This window comes from Pseudorca crassidens, chromosome 2 (genome assembly GCF_039906515.1).
Source record: "Pseudorca crassidens isolate mPseCra1 chromosome 2, mPseCra1.hap1, whole genome shotgun sequence".
Taxonomy (NCBI): domain Eukaryota; kingdom Metazoa; phylum Chordata; class Mammalia; order Artiodactyla; family Delphinidae; genus Pseudorca; species Pseudorca crassidens.
In genome coordinates, this window is record NC_090297.1 from 185,124,959 (window position 1) to 185,148,327 (window position 23,369).

Here is a 23,369-nt window from a genome sequence, read left to right on the forward strand (position 1 = left end):
AAGGAAGTGACCGTGTGCTGTTTTGCAGTGCGTCCTGTGGTGGACGTAGTGGCCCCTCAAGCCCCTACCTCTCAGCCAATCACAACCCACCTCCTGCTGCCTCACTCATTACCATTGGTTCCTCCAGCTCTGGGGCGGCAGGTGGCAGCCCGCCGCCTGCTCCCCGCTCCACTCAGTGCAGACACTGCTGCATCTGTGCACCACGCAGGTAAGGCTGCTGGGGGCCGCTGGAGTCACATCTGGAGGCTCCAGCCAGGAGACTCCGGACTCCTGGAGAGTGTCCCTGAGTCAGTGAGGACGCTTTTGCTCTGACCTGTGTCGGCCAGGCAGCAGCTGCTCGTCAGGTAACCGTAGGGCATGCTTAGGCCTTGCCTCCTGGTAGCTCTCCCAGCTGGGTTACAACGTAAGGGCCCCAGCTATTGTGCTAAATCGCATGTTACAAACAGCCCACATGTCATTTATACTAATTTCCCAGGAAGTATCAGGAGGAATCTCTTCTGTTTACTCTTTTTGGAAGATGGCATTCAACCCAAATCGAAAGGGACGCTAATTCTTGTCCCAGAAGCCTCCTACAGCCCCCTTCTGAGAATTTCCAGCAGTGAGTGTTTTGCGGCACCCACTGTGGGAAGGAGGAGATGTGTGTTTGTCTCCACTCTGTTGCCGGCTGACACCTTCTTGGTTTCTAGCTCATCTGAGGGGTGGCAGGGGCAGAGTGTCATGTGAACCTGGGGCAGAACTTCAGCTGTGGTTGTGAATGTGGTCAGAGATATTTTCCTTTGGGTGCAGCACAGGGGCTCCTCCCCTGGGTCTTGTTTCTACAGCTGACACAAAAAAAATGAAAAATGTCATCGAGGCCAGTGTTGCAGCAAGGACACGGCTGGTGGTGGTGCCTGACTGGTGCCCGACTGGCCACTGGGTTTCTTTTCCTGACAAAAGTGGGGCTCATTTGTTTGGCCAGGTGGGGTGGCTTATGATGGACTGCTTCTAACAATACTGTATGATTATTTATACATTTACTAGGCCCCATAACAATCCATTTGCACAGGCATGGTTAACGTTAGCCCCACAGATGGAGACACTGAAGCACAGAGAGGCTACTGATTAATTCAGAGCGAGGCCTGGGAAAGAATGGTAATGGCCACCCTTTGTTGAACCCCAGCGTGTGCCAGGCATGGGGCTCGTACCGTACAGAATTACGTCAGGACTTGCTTTACTCACACATAACAGTGTATCCAAATGATACTGACTAGGTTTATTTTAAAGGTTTATTTTTTTTCTCTCAGTTAAGACAGTCCAGAAATAGGCAGTGCTGGCACATAGCTCCAGAGCCACCAAAGGGTCTGTGTTCCTTCTGTCTTTCCGCTTCACAATGTTTAGATTGTGGCTTCCATTTCCATGGGTTGCCGAATGGTCCAAAATAGCTGCTAGCGTTCTAGCCATCATGGCTGTATTCTAGGCAGGGAGGAGGAGGAAAGGGGGAAGTATGCGAAGAGGGAATGCCTCTGAACTGAGAATTTCCCCAGACGCACTGATCTTCTGCTCGTGCCTCCCTGGCCACCTCTAGCGACCAGGGAGACTTCGAAAAGTGTGGATTTTTAGCTAGGCACATTGATGCCTTGAATAATAGGGTCCTGTTAGTAAGGAGGGAAAGGGACATGAACATGGGTGAGGCAGCTGGCTGTGTTACATGTGGTCCTAAAGAGCCCTCCAGTGTATGGGACATTATCCTCATTTTATGGATGAGGAAGCTGAGACCAAAAATATGATGATCTGCCCGAGGTCACTCGGCCAGGAAGGAACAACCACGGCAGGATTGGAGCCTGGATTTGTGCGTTTGGGGGCTCTTTGCTTTTTCACTATTTTCTTTCCACTGAGTTTATCTGTTATTGTGGGCACTATACTGAGTGTTCCACAGACATTTGATTTAACCATCACAAGATCCCTGCAGTTCAAGGCAGCATTATCCCCATTTTACAGGGAAGAGATCGGAGAGGTTACACTCAGAGCCTCCGATCCCTGCTCTGGAGCTTCTTCTGTTCGGATCCTAACAACCTCCTTGTAAAATTATATACTTCAAAATAATAGTAAGAATCCTATTCTGTAATTTGACAAATAAAATCCTTGGCATTTCTCCAGCATAAGAAATTGCAGAGACCGAAGCATGTTATTAAGCTAAAAGGAATTCCATGTAAGGTTTCGGTAAGTGTAATGATTTTATAGCTTTGTTCCTGGCTGATTTTATTAGTGCTTCCTATAGGCTCATACATCTTGTAAGTCTGAGGAATTATTTGCCTTCATTTTTTAAATAAAAAAATGAATGTGAAATTTCACCTTTTTTCTGAGCTATTAATTGCTTCTGGAGAAGTGGCTTGTATTTTTTAGACACCACTTCAAAACTGTTCTAATTTTATACTGGCATCTAGGTACCATATTTAGGTTTTTGTGATCTGATTAATTCTTTCAAGCTTATTATAATAATGTGATTATTTGAAAATGAGCTTATAGCTCCTTATAAGCATTCTGGTAATTCTAAGTAGGTGAAAAAACCAGATTTTTAGCATTCATTATTTTCATTTCTTTCTCCATCTTTGTGAGTATCAATTTTGGATCTCTGTTACCCCAGCAACAAGCTGTGACATCACAAATGATAGCTTTTTGGGTGGAAAGCCAATGGTTGATCTCAACTCTTTGTTAAGAAACAAAGGTCTTGTTTTCATGTAAATGAATGTAATTGTACAGCTTGCTGTTGGAAAGTCTGTAGTTAAGGTTGCGTGTAGAATCCTGTTAGTTTTGGTTTCAGTCTCTCCTGTCTGCAGTTACGAATACGGACAATCAGGCATTTGGTTCCGTGGAAAGAGAGCAGTTGCTAAGCTAGGTGAGGTTGCGGAGTGTCTGTCGAGTGTATCTGGGTGATCCAGGAGGACGGCCGTCCGCTGTGAGGCCACCACAGGCACTCACTGCCCGGGACTGAAGGGCAGTGACGTGATCGTAAGTGACTTCAGTGTCTGTTGTGTGTGTGTGGAGACCAGATGGTGCTCAGGACTCATTCAGAGCTCTCTCGCATGTGTCACTATCTTGCCTTGTGCCATAGCTAATCAAAAAACAATTTTTTTCTAATCTCAAGTAAAAAATATTTTCCGTAAAACGTAACTGCTTGGGCAGAAGATATCAGACGGAAAGCGTAATCACTGTTCTAAGATTTAAGAGCTCAGAATTAAGAAAGCAGACCAACCCCAGACAAATTCTGAGCGAGAAGATTCTCTGGGTAAACCCACCTCGAAGCTCTGTCTCTACCACTGCGTTGTGTGCGTGCCTGACCGTTCTCTTTCTGCTTGTGTCCTTTTGATTTCAGGCCTCCTTACAAATCCCAGGCTGACTCCGCAGCGGAGAGAACAGTAGACGGTGTCTCTTGCGGCACCCCGCTCTGTGTGATCACGAATCGCCCCCCACCTAGCACTGCCAATGGGGTTACAGCTGCCGCTCTGCTCTCCACTCCTGGAACGGACTCCTCTGTGGAAGCCAGGGAGAGGAGGAGGTGTGTTACGACTGATGTCACTTGTGGGGTTCTGCTTTGAGGTAGTAGGTAGCGGGGTGGGCGTGAAGTGTTTTCCCCAGCCGCACATACTTCTGTGAAAACGAGTCTTCATGTTACAGCGTGGGTTTTCTCTTTTGCCTCTGGGAGATTTTTGGTGGAGATCTTAATTCTTTCTGATTATTTAACGTAGGTACTTCTTCTGTTATGGATCTGTGGGCATTTCTTCTTTCTGTTTGTCTTACGAGAGAGATGGCTGTCAGGCACTGTTTCCCCCTTTTGTGACGGAGCAGCTGAGCAGAGAGAAGTGTCTTTGGTTTGGCTCTGGTGGTCCACGACGACTGCTGGCAGCAGAGAAGAGCAGTGATATGATAAAAGGCTCAGAGAAACGGAGCTAGGATGTGCAGTTTTGATGAATCTGAGACGAATACCAGAAAAGGAAGTGGATGGCACATGATGATACTGTAGAGGGATGGTGGCCAACTGTTCTGCAGGCTCCTTGGAGGGATGGTGGGAGCAGCCATGAGCGGACCTCAGAGAGATCTAAGGCAGGAGCTAAGAGAACCTTCTGAGACAATGGAAGGTGTGACCAAGGAGAGCAGGCCATTTTCTTCCACTAGAAGAAGTGGTAAAAATAGAATGCATTCCATTTGGGAGTTTCAGATCTACATAAAGACTGAAGCCATAATTATCCCTTTTTTAAGACTAGAAAAAGAGGTCAAATCTTACCAAAATTTAGATTTCACTTTGACTTCATTTTATTTTGAATATCCAAAGGAAGGAGGTGTATATTTCCGAGTGTCTATATGTGTAACAAGGCAGCGTGTCGTTTCAGCTACAAGGTACGAGTTAAACTTTTTAGACATTCGTTTATTATAAAGATAGCTCTAAGACTTGCATCTTGCGAAGAAACAGAAGGAAGATGTTAAGTTGAAAAAGAGTGTTTTTCTTCCTTTCCTTCCTTTCTTTTTTCATTTCTTTATGTACAACTTGAAGAAATTCCATTTTCTGGGCTAAGAGATTGCAGAGCTAACAGTTGTCATCTTTTAATAGGCTTACAGCCAGGAAAGTTTTAATAAATCAATCTTAAATATTTAATGTCTATGTATTTCATAGCTCAGACGTTACTTAGATACTGTTAGTTTCATCTAGAAACTAAATGCGAAAGCAATCTTTCATTAGCTGGGGAAAAAACTCCCTTTAAAAACTCCTTCTGAGCTGAGACAAGTGAAATGAGTTAAATTCATCATTAAGATCATGGTCCCTGGAAGGATGCGTAAACCAGGTTCTTTATCAAACTGCATTATTAAATATTTAGTTGCATGAACCATTATTTAGAGAAATCTAGAGAAACGATTGCTGTCTTCTGGGCATTTTATAACCTGTGATCAATAACCTGTTACAGATTGTGGTTTTTGTTTTAGAAGTTTTACTCGAGCCACAAATATTTATTGAGTACCAGCCGTGTGCCACATGTTTTATAGAACTAGGATGTATTTCCTCAAGGAGCAGCAAATGTAAGAATAAAAGAATTAGGTCAAGATAGTAATGAATTGTAATATGAATGTGGTATACCAAGATGAGTGCACTTTAGGGATGGCACAAAATAGGTATAGATATTCGTTAGATAAATAATAATTATTAGATAATAAAATAAATAGCTGGCACAAGATAAATAGCTGGGAGCGTATTAGATAAAGAGCTGTTGGACTCAGTCAGTTGATCTGTAGCAGCGTTTATTCCTTCCAGAATTTGCTGAGCACCTGCTGTTGCCAAGTACTGTGACAAGCCCAGACCGCACAGCCATGAGCTGATGAGTATGGTCTGAGCCGCTGCGAAGTGTACACGCTAGTGAAGAGGAACGAGGGTGATTACACTTGTGATAGATGCTGTGCGTGGTGCTTTACAGAAGATCCGCCTACTGTAGACTCGCCTTCTCGGGGTGGGGGGGTGGGGTCAGAGAAAGTCCCCCTCGGGGTGTGATGCCCGAGTGAGAACTGCAGGGCAAATAACAGCCAGGGGAGGGGGAGGGGCGGGCGTTCCAGGCAGAGCAGACAGCCACCGCAGAGACACCAAGGCGGGGGACGGTGCTCGATCCTTCCTTCGGAGACGCTGGAAGGAGACATGGTGGCTGGAGTGTAGCGAGTGAGGGACAGAGCCGTCTGCGGCGAGGCCCGCGGCGCAGGCAGGGCTCCGTGATGCAGCTCACCCCCAGCGAGGAGGTTGTGGGTTTATGTGCCGAGAACCATGGTGAGCCACCGGAAGAGTTTTTTGAACCGCTTTGCAGAGACGTGCTTCACACAGCATGTAATTCACCAGTTCAACGCAGCCATCACCACAGTCAATTTTAGAGCATTTTCATCACCTTAAAAAGAAAGCCCGTAGCCTTCAGCTGTCGCCACCCCGTCTCCCCCTGACCCCGAGGCCTGAGCAACCACTCCTCTACTTTCTGCTTCTGTCAAGTTGCGTGCCCTGGAGATTTCATCCAAATGGAATCAGTATGTGGTCTTCTGTGACTGGCTCCTTTCCCTCAGCAGCGTGTTTTCAAGAGTCATCTGTGTTGTGGCGTGCATCAGTACTTTATTCTTTTCATGGCCGGATACTGTTTCGTTACGTGGATATACTGCATTTTGTGTGCCATTCGTGGGGTGGGGGACATTTGGGTTGTCTCCACCTTTCAGCTATTTGAAGAATGTTATTATAAACATTCATGTACAAGTTTTTGTGTGAACATATGTTTTCATTTCTCTTGGGTGTGTACCTAGGAGTAGAATTTCTGGGTCATCTGTCAGTAGAAGATTTGAGACAAAAAAAAAAAGTTGATGTGACTTACATTTTAAAAAATTCTGCCTTTTAAACTCTGGTTGCAGTAGTACATACGAAGTGGACAGGGGAAGAATGGACAGGAATGGATGTGAGATGACCAGTTAGGACATCCCTGCAGAGGAGCGAGCGTGAAGAAGACCAGTAGCTGGCACTGAGGTAGTCGTTGGAGGAGACGGAAAAGAGTGAATGTGCTCAACGTTTGTTTAGGAGGTGGTTCCAGCAGCACGGCAGACAGGCCCACAGGGCCCTGTTCCTATTATAAACAGACGAAAGGGTGGCTCAGTTCAGAAGAATGAAAGAGAACTCCCAGCTGACAAAAATGAAGAGACCCCAGAAGCCAGAATGGTCTGAGTGGCCCAGGGTGGAGTGAGGCCTGGAGCCTGGAGGCTCTGGTTTAGCGCCGTGGGTGGATGTAGGACGCGTGGCTGTGGACCTGGCTAGGCTTGGATCCACCACCAAGAACCTGAGTAGAGCTGGAATTCTCAAAGGGCTGCCCAGTTCTTTGCCCACGGTCCAAAGATGTGTCAAGAGTCCAGGCAGGTTTTTTTCTTAAGAATATATATAGGGACCTCCCTGGTGGCATGGTGGTTAAGAATCCGCCTCCCAATGCAGGGGACACGGGTTTGAGCCCTGGTCCGGGAAGATCCCACATGCCACGGAGCAGCTGAGCCCATGCGCCACAACGACTGAGCCTGCGCTCTAGAACCTGTGAGCCACAGCTACTGAACCTGCATGCCAAAGCTACTGAAGCCCACGTGCCTAGAGCCCGTGCTCCACAACAAGAGAAGCCACCACAATGAGAAGCCCGCGCGCCGCAACGAAGAGTAGGCCCCGCTCGCCGCAACTAGAGAAAGCCCGTGCGCAGCAACAAAAACCGAACACAACCCCAAAATTAATCAATCAGTCAATCAATCCACTTCTTACCTAAAAAAAAAAGACTGTATATATATATATATTTTGGTTTTTTTTGTTTTTTTGCGGTACGCGGGCCTCTCACTGCTGTGGCCTCTCCCGTTGTGGAGCACAGGCTCCGGACGCGCAGGCTCAGCAGCCACGGCTCACGGGCCCAGCCGCTCCGCAGCATGTGGGATCTTCCCGTACCGGGGCACGAACCCGTGTCCCCTGCATCGGCAGGCGGACCCCCAACCACTGCGCCACCAGGGAAGCCCTATATTTTTTAAAGAATATGTTTATATATTCTTTCTGAGATTCTTCTCCATTATAGGTTATTACAAGATATTGAATACAGTTTCCTGTGTTATACAGTAGTCTTTGTTGTCAGAAAAATCTTTTGTGGGATATTTTTACTACCCATATAGTTTGGAAATCCCAAGCCAAGAATTTAACATAGGAAGTAGGTCTGTACTCTTAAAATTTGGGGGCCATCATGGCACAAACAAATTCAAAGATACCTTGAAGATAAACACATCTTCAACCTGGGGCCCAACGGATTTCTGTACAGCAGTCCCCACCAGAGACAAACTCACAGAACACTGTGAACACTGGAGAGGGAGAGGCACCATGAGGGAGAGCTCCCGGGCAGGGTCTAGATGCTCAGGATGCAGACGAGCGGCAGACAGCAACCTCAGACCGTGACTTCAGTCGGTGATGTCGACAAAGATTAGTCAGTTGATCTCAGAAAGAAGCGGAGCATTTTATTTGAGCCAGATTTGAGGGTTATAACCCGGAAGAACATCTCAGCGAGCTCCAAGAACCGTTCCTCCCGTTAGAGGTCACGGCACAGTAGCATAAGTTCTTGAGACACAAGGCTGTACGCGAAATGACATCTTATTGACAGGTCACACAAGCCACGTCTGAGCGTCATCGTGGCCCCATCAAGAAGGAAGGTTATCTCTAAGGCGCTGTCTCGTTGGTGCTGGGAGAACACTGCTCTTCGTGGCTGAGCAGGTGTTCCTGCCGACGGAGGTTTGGCCGATGTAAAATGCAGATACGCCCTGCACAGTAAGGGGGAGAGTGGGGCCAGAGGGCAGAGCAGATGTGCTTATGTTTGAATTGTTCTTGTCTTGCCATAAGATATGAACTTGATTTCACAGTAACAATAGTTAGAAGTGACCAGCTGTACTAAAGCTAGAGCGAGCATCTAGAGGGGCAGTGAGGTAAGTGCATCAGGAGTAGCTGTTGAGACAGAAGATGTTGCAGACGCACTGAGGTATCTGGTAGAGAGCTGCTACGGGAACCTGCGTGTGTAAGGCGTCTAACAGCCGTCTAGGGAGAGGCTGCCGTGTGCCCGGTGCAGGGGCGTTACAGATCCAAGGTCAGGGAAAAGCTAGAGCGTGTCCGTGTGGAAGGCAGCTCAGAAGCTGCAGCACAGTGTCCGATGTGGGAACAGAGCGGGTCTGGAGTAGAGGGGCAGGGAAGGGGCTGCAGAGGAGGTGCCTGGGCTTGAGTTTTGAGAGGCTGGTCGTAACAGGAGGGTGGTATTTTAGAGGGACCTGAGAAATTCGGGGACAAGTTCACTGTGCCTGGCACTGGGAGGAGGGCAAGGCCAGTGCAGCGTTTCCGCAGGTGTCTTGTGTGAAGTAGATTTAGATGCAGAAAAAAAGTGTTCTGTGGCCCAGCGGATTTGTGAAACGACGGCTTAAACACAGGTAAACACAGGTTGCTCCAAAACCTGGGGATCGCTCCTCTCCAGGGCGTGGGGCTGGTTAGAATTTGCACAGTTGCCAAATTTCTGTGTCCATCGATTAGTTTTGTTTTTTCACAGAAACCTGACTGGTACTCCATTGGGAATACTTTGGAAATTGTGGCGCTAGAGAGAGGTGGGCAGGAACCACATGGTGTAGTTTCTGTCTGTGCTGTGCTGAGAAACTTGAACTTCCGCTCTCAGAGCTGTGGACTGGAGTGCTTTCAGCCGGGGAATGGCTTGATCGAATAAAACGTCATTTAAGCCTTTACAGAATTAAAGCCGTTTAATTCAGTTTCTCCTTCAGACAAACACACGCTGAAAGAAAACAAGCACATGTTTTGAAAACAGCTAAATTTCCCTTCTGAAAGAGCATGCTGGGTACTAATTCTTCTCGTGAAGCCGCAGCTTGCTCTGTAACCAGCTCCTTGTGGAAGCATTTTGGCTCTTGCTGGGAAATGGAGGCCTGGAGCCTGTGTTGACAGGTCCCGTTGGAAACAATTAGCGTCAGGCAAATGGGTCTTGAAACTGGCCATAGCAAGCCCTGACCAGCAGAAAAGTCATCTCAGAAAGAATCCCTGTTTGCGGGGTAACTAGAGCTCGTGCATTGGGGTGTGGGTCTTCCCATGGAACCGGCGCACCTGACTTTACTTTTCTGAGCCGGGTTTGTTCGAAGAGGGGGGAGTGGGCGCGTGTAGCACTGTCCGGGGGTGGGATGCGGCTCTCCGGGAGTGGGGGGCCCTTCACTCAGCCTGTGAACTACACATATGATTACAGACGCATCAGGAGGCAGGGCTGGATACAGTGGTCATTATGGTACCAAACCGTGATCAACACGGAAAAGTGATCAACACGGAAAGGTGAACGCTAGACTTTTCTGAGGGATGATGGGTAATTTTTATTTTATTTTTATTTTTTTCCTGTATTTTCCAAAGTTCCAGAGTGATGAAGAATCGCCATTGTAATGGGGGTGGGGGGGCAGATGAGCTTGAAAAAAAATTAATCCTGTGGACAACAGTCTCTATTATGATGTAAGTCTGTGAAGGTGGCCACAGTCATTGAAGAGTAGACACAGGAGTCCAGCGAGTCAGGATAATTTATGCAGGATTCTAGGTAATGTGTGATTTTGTTACGTAAGCTAAGGGCAGGACCTCTGAAAGTTCATTACTTTTGAGAAGGGCACAATCTTGGATTTACAAAGTTCCTTTTTAAAATTTTGTTTCTTTTTCTTTGTTTTTTTTTTTTTCTGAAAAGCTCCCCTGTGACCAGTGTGTTCCTTTTACCTGATGGAAAGGAAGAGGCGTTATGCCCCTGTTTTGCAGATGGAAATGCCGAGGCCCTAAGAGCATGGAGTGATTTGCCTGATATCACACCTTGAGTCAGGCACAGTGGAGACCATAACTCAGGCCTCTTTTTCCTTCGCATTGAACTCACTAACCATTTCTTCTTTTGGATTAAAAAGTTTTGGTCCAGGGGCCAGTCCGTCTCCATCAGTGCCTGGAGCACGGCAGCCTCTGCCTTCATGGCACTCTGATCACTGCATCCCATTTTGGGGTTGCTCCTGAGGACGGTAGAAACCACCAGCGTCCTCCGATTGTGAAGGGGTTGACTGGGCTGGCGGACGACAGGGTGGAGAGGGCACATGGCATGCAACTGGCAGAAGGCGACAGGGTGTCAGGGCAGGCAGCAGCTGTCGCAGGGCGTGGTGGCTGCCTTCATTCCGAAAGCCCCAGGTTTTCCTTAGCAACAGTGTCAACAGTGTCAACAACTCCCGGGGCTAATATTGGAGTCTGCGGGCTCCCGCCTTTGATCCTCTCGCCCCAGCCCTGAATTTTACACCTTCTTTTTTATTGGTGCCCTGTCTTTTCTTGTAGAAATGGCCAAAACGGTTTTTCTCTACAAGAAGCTAAAGTTATTTGTCTTTCCCAAATAGCTCACATGCGACTTGCTTTGTTTGGTCTCTTTACGGCCGAGTCACATATACCACATGTGTCGACCTTCTTGAATCCTTTGGGGTCTTTATAAGCTGGGTAGTTATTCCACTAAGTGAAGCTGTCAGCAGATTAATTTGGCATCATCTTTGGAATGTCAGAAATTTAAACCAAGTAATTAAACACTGAGTCATGGTTTTTTAAAGTTGTTTGACTCATCTCCCTGTCTCCAAGCTAAAGTCAGGCAGTTGTCAATTCAAGGAGGTGTTCTAGAGAAGAGGTTCCCAAGCTCCTCCAGCCTCTCTCAGTTCTTGTTCTGAAACGAGTGTTTTCTTTCCCTAAGAGACCGCAGCAGTGCTGAACTTACCAGGCTTTTCTCTGCTGGTATAAATAGTTCTCTCTCTTCCTAACTAGGAACAGGAAGAGAGTGAAATGTATGTAGCAGTCGGTACATTCTCTTAAGTATTGCCATGCTGGGGGTTTCTGGGTTGCTTGTATGATTAGTATTATGTTAGCTCATTAGCTGTTAAAGATTACGCTTGCTTGACTCCTTTCTTGCTATAGTTAGGAAGACAGTTTTTGCTGTTCTGTCACCGAGCACATGCCATGTCGTGCAGCGTTGGGTGTTGTTGATTCTGGGGGCCGCTTTTTTCACGTCTCACAAGCTCCGCCGTCGGGACATCTCATCATTGCCAGTTGTCATCCCCACACGTGTGTGAATTTGGTCATCAGTGCTCACGTTACTTCTACTGGGTTATGTGCATTGCTGGTACTAAATATGTCTAAAGTCTGAAAGATCCCTTTCAATAACAAATTAAGTAACTTTTAAATGGTGACAAAAGAGCATGTGTGATTGACACCTGATTGGCACCGCTTCCCTTTCTCAGGGGTAAAGTGCTGGTGCGCCTGAAGTTGATGACGGGCCAGATCTGGTGGCACTAGTTAGCCAGCGGGAAAGATGCTGTTGGTCTGTGTTTAAAAACACCAAGTGCGAAGTGACTATACTGCATGTGGAATCTCTTTTTGGGGTGATCAAAATGTTTTAAAATTGATTATGGTGATAATTGCATAACTGTGAATATACTGAAAGCCACTGAATGGTACACTTAAATGGGGATGTGAACTATATCTCAGTAAAGCTGTTTAAAAATAACACTCGGACCATTTCGCCCCACTCAGCGGTTCTGGAAAAGAAGACCTGGTTGGTGCCTGCTGAGAGTTACTACAGTAAGATGGAAGGGCCTGGAATTTAGAAGGCTTATTATCTTTTTTTGTATTTCTGAGACATGAACCCTCTTCATTTCCAGAGACAGTGGCGTTTGTCACACAGTTCCTCAGCACACCACCTAACAGTTCAGGAGTGGCGGCTTAAAAATGCCCCCTCCCCCGCCCCGGGGCTTCCCTGGTGGTGCAGTGGTTGAGACTCCGCCTGCCAAGGCAGGGAACACGGGTTCGTGCCCCGGTCTGGGAAGATCCCACATGCCGCGGAGCGGCTGGGCCCGTGAGCCATGGCCACTGAGCCTGCGCGTCCGGAGCCTGTGCTTCGCGACGGGAGAGGCCACAACAGTGAGAGGCCCGCATACCGCAAAAAAAAAAAAAAAAAAAAAAAAAAAAGCCCCCCGCCCCCCCCCCCCCCCACCCCGGCCACAGGACACATGCATTCCAAAGGCAGCCAGGAAGCCACAGAGCCTCTGGCAGCTCTGCCCCAGCTCCCAGCCACTTCAGAGTACAGCCAGAAGTCACCGGACACCTGCTGCTCAAAGCTCTTATCAGCCATGTGTTTACAGTTAATCTCCTTTTGATAAAGTGGTTCTTTTTTCAGAGCTGTGAGTGTTGGTGACATGTGGGAGGGACCAAAATTTTGTGTCCTCACTCAAGCCCCCCCCATACCAGGTGATTTTCCCATGTTGGAAGAAGATGGTCGCTTGTGACCACCTCACAAAACGAGCTCTAGTGTTTACTAGGGAAGGACAGCCGGAGGAGTGGGCACTTTTTCAACAAATTGGGCTTCTGCGAAAGCTGCTGCATGGGTGTGTGGCTGATGTGTGTGAGGTGCTTGACCTCTCACCTGTGATGGTTTGATCTGGCAGTGGAGTCCTTGCCGTTCCCGGTTTTATGGAAATGGGAGGCGCAGGAAGTTGATCTTTGTGTTCTGGGTTTGCGGGCCGACTGGTGTGCCGAGCTGGGCACCAGTGAGCACTGGGCCTGGAGGGGCAGGAGCCGCAGGTGAGTGTCTGCTTGGCAGCTCTGATGGCCGAGAGCGCCTTTCTGCCCTCCACCCTCATCTCTCTGGTGGTTCTTTGGGAAGCTGGCTGGTAGCGCACACCATTTGGGTGCTATGGTTGGGGTGGGGGATGGTAAGAATAAGATGCAGTGTTTGGAATAACCAGTTGGGAACTATTCTGGTTTTTCTTCCTATTCCTAATTGATTTAAACATGTGCGCTGACTTAAGGATCCCATCCAAGAGATTAGAGTGGCAGAGGACGGTTAAGAATTTCAGGAAGTAGAAACATGCATCTCCTTTTTTTTTTTGCCGTACGTGGGCCTCTCACTGTTGTGGCCTCTCCCGTTGCGGAGCACAGGCTCCGGATGCGCAGGCTCAGCGGCCGTGGCTCACGGGCCCAGCCGCTCGGCGGCATGTGGGATCTTCCCGGTCCGGGGCACGAACCCGTGTCCCCTGCATCGGCAGGCGGACTCTCAACCACTGCACCACCAGAGAAGCCCCCATGCATCTCTTTTTAAGGGGAAACTGGTATCAGTAATGTTATACTTAAGTTGGATAGTAGTACACAGGTGGTGGTTGTATTGTTTATATCCTTTATAGCTTAAGTATTACATAGTATATATTTTAAGTAAATAAGATGGAAAAAATGTCAGATATTTAGGGCAATTACAGAGAGAAGCTGGTTTAGGTATGTGAAGGCATAGATCGCTCCTTGAGTTGGCCTTTGAACAGGAAATGATAAAATGAAGAGACTAACTCATTGAGGTCTGGGTAAAAGCACTTTGCTTACTACAAACTGTACAGTCAGATTGAATCTTTTTCTATTTCATTTTTTTCATACTTTATTTTTAATTTTATTATTATTTTTGGCTGCATTGGGTCTTCGTTGCTGTGCAGGGGCTTTCTCTAGTTGTGGCGAGCAGGGGCTACTCTTCTTCGCGGTGCGTGGGCTTCTCACTGCGGAGCACGGGTGCTAGGCGCGCGGGCTCAGTAGTTGTGGAACGGGTGCTCAGTAGTTGTGGCTCGAGGGCTCTAGAGCTCAGGCTCAGGAGTTTTGGCGCACGGGCTTAGTTGGTCCACGGCATGTGGGATCTTCCCAGACCAGGGTTCGAACCCACGTCCCCTGCCTTGGCAGGCGGATTCTTAACCACTGAGCCACCAGGGAAGTCCCAATCAGGTTGAATCTTAATGGTAATAAATGTTTTCCCATACATGTAAGAAGTTTCCTCATTGATCTTGGTTGCTCAGAGGACCAGATTGTAGACAGTTCAAAATGGGGCTGAGTCAGGCATTTAGGAGCCCCTGCTGCTGGCCGTCATCGCAGCCCCACGGGGAGACTGCCTGCTGGACCGCTGCCCAGCCGCCAGAGCTGGACTCTTCTCTCCCTGCTCCTCCTCTCCTTCCTGTGTTGTGTGCCTTTGGCGGTCGTGCCACTTTGTGTTCCCTGAAGGTGTTTGATGTCCACGCTGACCCTTCTTTCTGGGACAGCCTTCTGCCACCTTCTCTGCTGAGCAGAGTTCTGCTCGTACCGTAGGAGCTCCTGAGGTTCACCCCCCTGCCGGCTTCCTGTTCCCCCAGCCCCAGGCTGAAGCCAGGGTTCTCTTGCCGGTGTTCTTCTGTGGCCCTGTCCTTAGGGCTGGTCCAGCTGACACCCCTGCATCGGGAGCTCCGGGAGGTGCTCTTTCTGCTGGGTTTTCTTCATACCACAGAGCCCACTTGCTCAGCAAGGTGTCGGGTAAACGGGTGGGGATGAGCAAGCCGCTGTGTAGTGATCCTGGTGTCCAGAGGGGGGCAGCAGAGGCACGTCTGTTGATCCACTTCGCAGAAGGCTGGCTCCCCAAGACCCCGTTCTGTGTCTGGCTCCGTGTGCCGGTAAGCACACCAGCCCCATTCCACTTCAGGTGTTCTAATGTAGGCAGAGAAGGTGTGTCCTGGCAGGTGGAGGTTCCTTCACGTGAGAGCAGCAGGCACAGGTGACAGCCCCCCGGGCTGCGAGGCAAGAGCCCTGGTTTGCTCTCCAGCTGAGTGCACAGCTTATGCGTCGAGGTTGCCTTTTAACTTCTGAATCGGTCCGTGTGGAGTTAGGAGGTGGCTGTCCTGCTGTTCGCGCATTCAGCGCTGTGCAAGAACTGCAGGTACGACACGAGAGAGGCCTGCCTACCTTGTGCCCTCGAGACTGAGGACGCCAGGTACACGCCTTGGAAACCATGAGGCCGCGTGGGGGGTAGACCCTCGAGGGCAGACTGTGTAGGTGGCGTACTGCGCTCTTGGAGGAGAAGGCGGGTCCTGTGAGACGGGGGGCTGTGGCGGCATCTCAGGTGGCCCCAAACATGCGAAAGGTTTAGAGTGGGTTAGAGAATTAGTGTTCTGAGTGGTTACCGTACGCCAGAACTCCCTAGATGCATTTAATCCTCATACCTTTGTGAGACGAATAATATTATTTTCTTTAATACATATAAGAAAAGGCTCAGATGACGGGCCCTGCCCACAATCAGAGCCAGTAAGTGGCAAAGCCAGGATTCAAAACCGGGTCTTTGGGACTTCACAGCCCACGTGTTCTGACCCAACCGGTCCGTGTCCGAGGAGCCGGTCTCCCCTGGGCCGTGGGATACCGTCCGCTGGCACTGTGGGCACAGGGGTTAGGCTCTCTTGATGTTTTGTTCTTTGAAGGAAGTGGGTGTCTGTCTTGGGAGAAACCGCTTCTGAAAACAAAGTAAATTGAAAGCTTTCCGTCCTCTCTGGAATCCGAATGGGGAATCCGGGCTTTTGGAAACCAACTGAGGCATCGTCCTGTCGGCCATCAGGCTGGTCCAGCATTCTGTGCTGAGTGCAGGGAGTTTCCCTTGGGAAGGATCCCAGAGCCGGGGCGCACAGTGTTTCCCAGACGGAGCAGCAAGAGCTCACCGGGGACGGGGACAGAGGTGCACCCGCCCACGTGCCTGTCCCGCCACCTTCTCCCTGTCGCTCTCGAGGGAGGGCTCTGACCCCACTCTGTCCCCCACCTCCCGCCCCCTCTCCAGCCCGCCGAATCGGAGCCCTGCCCCCTCGCCTGTCCGGCGCCTGCACCGCGGACCCTCCGTGCCCTTGGTCGTGGGCCATTGCCTTCTGGAGCCTGTGTCTTCCACGACCTCTGGTTCCAGTCTTCCCTGCCCCTCCGTTCTTCCCCGCCACCCCTGCTCTGCGCTCTTCCAGCCCTTCCGCCTCGGCAGGCAGGCGCCTGGGGCTTCCTGGGCTTCCTCCTCTTCTCCTCCCAGGACCTTCCTGAGCTGCCGTTGCTGCTCTGCCGCCCCTGCATCACTCGGGCCTCCCTGCGGAGCTTCCCGACACCACATGTATATCGGCGCCTGACTTCCGGCAGCCGTATCTGGCCATTCTTTTCCTTTCCCGTACATTTCTTCATCTGTTTAAAGTATTGCTGCAGGTATGCATTTCCTTTAGTTCCCAGGTCCTCTTTAGAACAAGGGTGTAAACAAGTAAACCAAACCACTCCCTTCCCTCTGACCCTAAAAGGCAAGAAAGAGCCCTTCTTGTTAGTTAATGGCTAAGCTGACACTGGAACCCAGGAACACCCATTCCTAGTTAGAAACGGCGAGGTAAACCTGCACTAACGCCTGGCCGCCGTGTGGGCTGCGTCCTCTGCAGGAGAATTTGGTCCCTCTTGTCACCTGTCCCTTCCAGCTTGTCCGGGATGGCCGTACTGCACGTGAATGGCAACCTCTGGAGATATGAAAGCATCCTTTTCCAAGATAGAGTGTTGATGATGGCAGACTTTGGAAAACATCAGGGGACACTAAGAGAAGCCTAACATAAGACAATACTCCCCTCCTGGTATTGGTAGATTTGGAAAAAGAAATGTCTTGCTGCACGAATCCACACAGCTGGGGTGCCGTGGCGCTAGGTGAAGAGCCCGTTTTCGTGTGGTGTGATGTCAGAAAAGCTGTGCTGGAGCCAGGCGACCAGTCCTACTCCCTTTAGGTCTCACCTGACAACGCTGTGACCTTGGGTGGGTACTTCAGTGTTTCCTTGGGCCTCAGTCAGCTCTTCTGTAAAATGGGAATGATTTTATCCTCTCTGCCTGAAGTCTTGAAATTAGATCATGTGACTCCTCAAACTCACAAAATCTTTAGCCGCAGGTCCGTGCTCTGTTCTTCTCTGGCTCATCCCCCTGCCCTGTAGCTGTCCCTGCGTGCTTCCAGGTTGATCTTTAGGAAGTTCCTTCTCACCTCCCTGAAATGTACCTGTGCCTGTGCCACCTCATACACAGGATGTAGTCCGAGGAATGACAGGCCCTGGTAGAGGACCAGTAGACATTCGGTAATTAATGACCGCAGCATCCCGAGTGCTATAAAGACATACACTCAACTTGGTTCCTGCCCCGTTTGAAGTTAACCCTTAAGTACCATTCCGTCTTCACAGATTTTAAATGTAGGACTCTCTAAAGCTATTCCAAAAACCAGTTTCCTGTTAGTGGGTTCTGGATGAGAGATTATCCTCTCATCATTCTGGGGAAAACAGCTTTGTACTCTCCCTGGAAATCTTCTTGGTTATTTTCCTTTCATTCTTCTAGTTAAAGTAGCTTTATTTTACTTAGCCCTTCAAACCTGCATGGAGAATATTTTCATGGGCATTAAGACTGCTTCCCAATGAATTATCCATTTCTGGGAAAATAATTAAGGGGAACTGTTTATTGGACTAGTTGGGATGGATATTATAGCACCTTCTTTCTTTCCCAAATCACCACGCGGAGCTATTAACGTGGGGATGGAAACAATGCAGCAGGAATGGTGGTGATGCGAGAGTAACAGCCAGGCCGTCCTGAACACTTGCGCCTGGTCCTCACAGCAGCCCTGCTGATTTCTGCTCATAATCCTGTTGCAGCTGTTAATACCTTTGCTGCACAAGACACTTGGGTTTAGAGTGCTTAAATGTTTTATCTGGGGTCATCTAGCAAGGAAGTTGAGGAGCCAGGGTTCAAACCTAGGTGGTCTGATTCCCATGTCAGGGTACTTTATCTCCACACTGTACTTGTCAGAAGATAGTCTAGGTCTTTTATTATGATGATGATGGTTTTCTTGATGTTCATTGATGATTTGCTCTAGGCATTTTGCACAGCTTCTTAAGATAAAATTAGCAGCTGTGTAGTATGTAGAGGAGCACTGTGAACTTGAGAGGCAGAGAACAAATTATTTTTGTCTAGTCATGCTTAAATTCCCTGCTAAGTGTTTGAATTCCACTGATCATGTAACCTCAGAGTCATAGCAAATACAAAGAAAAACGCTTCCTGCCCTCTGGGAAACAGAGCAGACAGGCGTGGTGATTAGAAGACTTCAGCATCGGAATCCCTTCCTCTGTCACTGCATGGCAGATGTTAGCCTAGTTTTATCTGGAGGCCAGAGCAGGGATAGCTGTGAAGCCACTGTGCCTCCGTTGCAGGACCTTGTGGGCCGAGACCATCGTCTTTTCAGGGCAGTGAAGAGCCATGTGGTGCGCAGACTCACGAGGCCCAGGTGGTGTGCTGGGTGTGGGTGGGTCTGGCACGGGCGTTGCCAAGTTTTGTCTGTAAACGGCCAGGTAACATACATTTTAGGTTTTGCAGGCCATCTTGTCTCCATAGCAAATATTAAACTCTGCTGCTGTCGTTGGTAAAACTTGATTTACAGAATGTGGCAGCCAGGTTTGGCTCCAGGACTACAGTTTGCTCCCCTGTCTGGGTTTAGAAGGTACAAGGGCTCAGGCTCTACTGAAGACGCAATGTGTCCCCCAGGAAACCGTATGTTAAGGTGTATCACTTCTGTGAATTTGGAATCCATACCTGGGTAAATGAAAGTGAATGAAAATGTTCCTTCCCTCCTCAAAAACATTTAAAACTCAAGTACTGGGGTTTTCTGGGTTTTGTTTTTATAGATTTTTTTTCTTACAACTTAGTAAAAGTTTCATATATTGACACAGGTTACAAAGTAATATACATAATATTCATTAAAAATAGACTATAATATATTATATATAGGTATAGAACATACATACATAGATAAAAATCTAGGCATACGTGTAATAGAATAAAAATGGGCTTATCTTCATGTGGTGGAATTCAGCTTATTTTTATTTTCACGTGTTGATCTGTTTTCCAATTTTTTCTGGGAAAAACATGTATGATTTCAAATATTTAGGACTCCAAGTGAGGCAAAAGGCCCTTGATTTCACCCGCAGACCTGTTTTTACCAGCTCCGTCTCTCTCATTCCGTAAAACTTGCCGGAGCAGGCAGTGCGATAAGCCAGTCAGAGACTTGCGGCTTCACTGTGGCGTCTGTCGAGGACGCAGAGAAGAGACAGCAGCCAAGAAGTGGTGCAGTGGGGTGCTCTGTGTGTTTGCAGGTGGAGGTGGTGGGTGAGGATGCCGGCTGGTAACCCAGGCAGCATTTCCTGAGGGGCTCGTCCTCGGTGTGCTCACCGACTCCAAGGCTGGTCCACAGCTTTGCAAGTTTGGGGACTCAGGTTTTTCCACTTCACCCAGAGAAGAGGAATCTATTAAGGAAAGAGGCACACTTACCGAACTCACAGTGGATTGAGACATGTATGGCAATTCCAGTTTACTAATCCACGTGGAGGAAAAAAATCTCTTAACGTATAGCCTGGTTGGGCACTTCTGTTTCAGGCTATGGCATATCTTGTGATAGACAGACTCTCCCACTGAGAATAAGCAGAAAAGCTGGATAAACATAAGAAAACAAAGTCTTTGAAGGCATTGGAGAGACGGTAAGGAAGTGAGGACTTGAGGGACCCAGATCCCAGAGAGAAGGAAAGCATAGGAGGCGAGCCCAGCACCCGGCTGTGCTTGTCCCCCAAGGTGCTGGCTGACCAGTGAGGCAGTGGCTACAAGGCTGAGAAGCTGGGCGAGGTTCCCAGCCATCTCTCAGTGCTTAGGGAACAGAAATTAGAGTTCAGAAACGGGCCCCAGTGGACACCCCAGACTTCCCCTGGGACGATCAAAGGGCTGCCTTCCAGCAGAAGGGGCTTACCAGACATGGCCAGCTCTGTAAAGACTGAAGCCCAGCTTCCAGGTGGCTCAGTCTCAAAGTGGGTGAAGGGGGTTTGCCTTACCCCATGGTTTTCACAGTGTGGTCTCCACATCAGCAGCGTCACCTGAGAGCTAATCAGAAATGCAGATTCCCAGACCCCCTCCACACCTGCTAAATCAGGACTTATGAGGGGAGAACCTCATGAGATTTGTATTTCACAAGCCTTCCAAGTGATTCTGATGCAATGAAAGTTTGAGAACCAGTTTCTTAGCCTAACTAAGCCGGAGAAAAGAATATCCTCTCTGGAGGATGACAACATCTTCCAGAGCTGCAAGTTATTACTACATTTTTTCATTAAAAATTCTGGCATTAATTCAAAAATTACCAGACAGACTGCCTAATAAGACTGATTTACAAAAGACTAAGAGAAAATACAGACACTAGGAACAGACCCAGATATCGATTATTATCAGATGTGGACTTTAAAATAATCATAGTAAATTACGGTTAATATGTTCAAGAAAATAGAAGACAAGATAGGGAATTTCAATAGAGAACTGCCCTCTGTTTGGAAAGATGGAAATGCTAGAACTGAAAAATAAAATAACAAATTAAGAAATTCAATTGTAGTAAAGCAGCTGAAGAGAAGATTTGTGAACTAATTAGATTGGACAGTGGAAAACACCCAGAATGAAACCCAGAGAGAGAGGAGAATAGAGAGTACAGGAAAAGTGTAGTAAATAATTGGAGGGTGGCCAGCGAGTTGTAATAGAAGTGTACCTGTAGTTCGAGAAGGAGAAATGAGGGCTGGCTGCTTCTCCTGAGCACCACTTCTTCCTGAAAAGTGGCTGCTCAGACTGGTTATTCAGACGTAGGCGTGTGGCCGACATTCTCTTGAAAATGAACAAAGCGAACCTGTCATTCTGAGTGTTGGTTGCCAATTGTAACATTTAAAGCAGAAATTAGAACTTTGGAAAACTTGCACCTGTCACTGTGGGTGATATGTTGACTGCTTCCCAATGTGGAAAGACTGTTCTGAGACCAAAGATAATATTAGAAAATGTGGGGTTTTTTTTTAACTTTTATTATTTTTTATTGATATAATTGAAATAAAACAATCTTTTTTAGTATACCACATAATGATTTGGTAAGCATACTACAAAATGATTACCACGATAAATTTAGTTAACATCTGTCACCACACGTATTTTCCTTGTGACAAGCACTTTTGAGATCTGCTCTCTGGGCAGCTTTTGAGTACATTAGTGTTGTTAACTGTAGTCACCTTGCTGTGCATACATTCCCAGGACTTATCTATCTTATAACTGGAAGTTTGTACCTTTTGGCCACCTCCACCCACTTCGCCCACCCCCAACCTCTGGCAACCACCAGTCTGTTCTCTGTACCTATGAATTCAGTTTTTTGGATTCCACATACAAATGAGATCGTACAGTATTTGTCTTTCTCTGTTTCTCTTAGCATAATGCCCTCAAGGCCCATCCATGTTGTTGCAAATGGCAAGATTTCCTCTTTCTATGACTGAATAACATTCCATTATGTATGGACATGTGCGCACGCGTGTGAGTGTATCCACACACACATATATACGCCACATTTTCTTTATCCGTTCATCTGTCGGTAGACGCTTAGGTTGTTTCCGTATCTTGGCCATGGTGAGTAGTCCTGCTGTGAACACTGGGCTGCAGATTTAGCACAGATGGAGACTGTGATTTGATTTCCTTCAGATAAACACCCAGAAGTGGAACTTCATATGGTAGTTCTATTTTTAGTTTTTCGAGGAACCTTCATACTGTTCTCCAGAGTGGCTGCACCAGTTTACATTCCCACCAGCAGTGCATGAGGGCTCCCTTTTCTCCACACCCTCACCAACACTTGTTATTTCTCACCTAATAGCCATTCTGACAGGTGTGAGGTGACATCTCACTGCGGTTTGATTTGCATTTCCCTGATGATGAGTGATGTTGAGCATCTTTTCATGTGCCTGTTGGCCATCTGTGTTGTACCTTCTTAGGAAAAAGTCTGTTCAGATCCTCTGTCCCTTTTTTAATCAGGTTGTTTTCTTTTGAGTTGTATGAGTTCTTTATCTAGTTTGGCTGTTAACCCCTTATTAGATACGTGACTTGCAAATATTTTCTACCATTCAGTAGGTTGCCTTCTTGTTTTGTTGCTGATTTTCTTTGCTGTGCAGAAGCAAAAAGCTTGATGAAGTCCCACTTGTTCATTTTTGGTTTTGGTGTCAAATCCAAAAAATCATTGCCAAGACTGATGTTAAGGAGCTTAAACCGTATGTTGAAGAATGTGATTTTTAAAATTACTATTGCATAATGAAATGTGTCACCATTTGGGAGATTTTACGAAAGACACGCCTGGGTAAGACATTCCATCCGAAGTACGAGATAGACCACTGGATTTCGGCATAACAGAATATGAAAATTCTGTTAACATCATTTCAGATTCCACATTGCGACTAACGTTGAAGAGAGTACCACTTGTGTTTGACTATAGGATCAAAGAAGACTGTCCACAATTATCTGAAAAAGCTGTTCTAATACTCCTTGCTCTTCCAACTACATATCTGTGCAGGACTGGATATTTTTTATGTATTTTAACTAAAAAAACATACTGCAGCATATCGAATGCAGAAATGTATATGAGAATTGGGCTCTCTTCTATTAAGCCAACATTAAAGAAATTTATAAAAATGTAAAATAATGCCACTCTTACTAAATTCTTTTGTTTTAGAAAATTTAGTTGTTTTTCATAAAAGATAAGTTATTGATGTTAACATGAATAGGGCTATCATTTTCAGATGAATTAATAAACACATGTTTAATTTTTCAACTTTACTGCCTAATAAGGTAAATATTAATAGATAATACCCCACATAAACAAAAGCTGTTTGGGGATCCTCAATAATTTTTTAAAATATAAAAGGGTCCTCAGACCAAACAGTTTGAGAACCATTGCTATAGGTACAAGTAGACCTAATTTTATTGTGCTTCACATTATCACTTCCAGATACTGCGTTGTTCACAAATTGAAGGTTGGTGTGTGTCGAACAAGTCTCTTGGCGCAATTTTTCCAACAGCATCTGGTCACTTCATGTCTCTGTGTCACATTTGGTTATTCTAACAGTATTTCAACCTTTTTCATTATTGTATTTGTTATGATATC

At 47.3% G+C, this 23,369-nt stretch overlaps 1 protein-coding gene across 24 annotated transcripts in view; it reads left to right on the forward strand.

Annotated features, from left to right (window-relative positions):
* The window catches only part of PPP1R12B (protein phosphatase 1 regulatory subunit 12B), a 208,429-nt gene that overhangs the window by 78,276 nt on the left and 106,784 nt on the right, over positions 1-23,369 (forward strand). For 21 of the 24 annotated variants that reach the window (XM_067729937.1, XM_067729929.1, XM_067729932.1 and 18 more), the window contains one exon: positions 3,353-3,535. The exons of 1 other annotated variant lie outside the window; for it this stretch is intronic. In XM_067729937.1, the coding sequence (XP_067586038.1) occupies positions 3,353-3,535 (183 nt within the window). Of the gene's footprint in view, positions 1-3,352; positions 3,536-5,281; positions 5,482-23,369 lie in introns of those variants that run through there. 2 more of the 24 variants (XM_067729940.1, XM_067729941.1) reach the window with 2 other exon arrangements.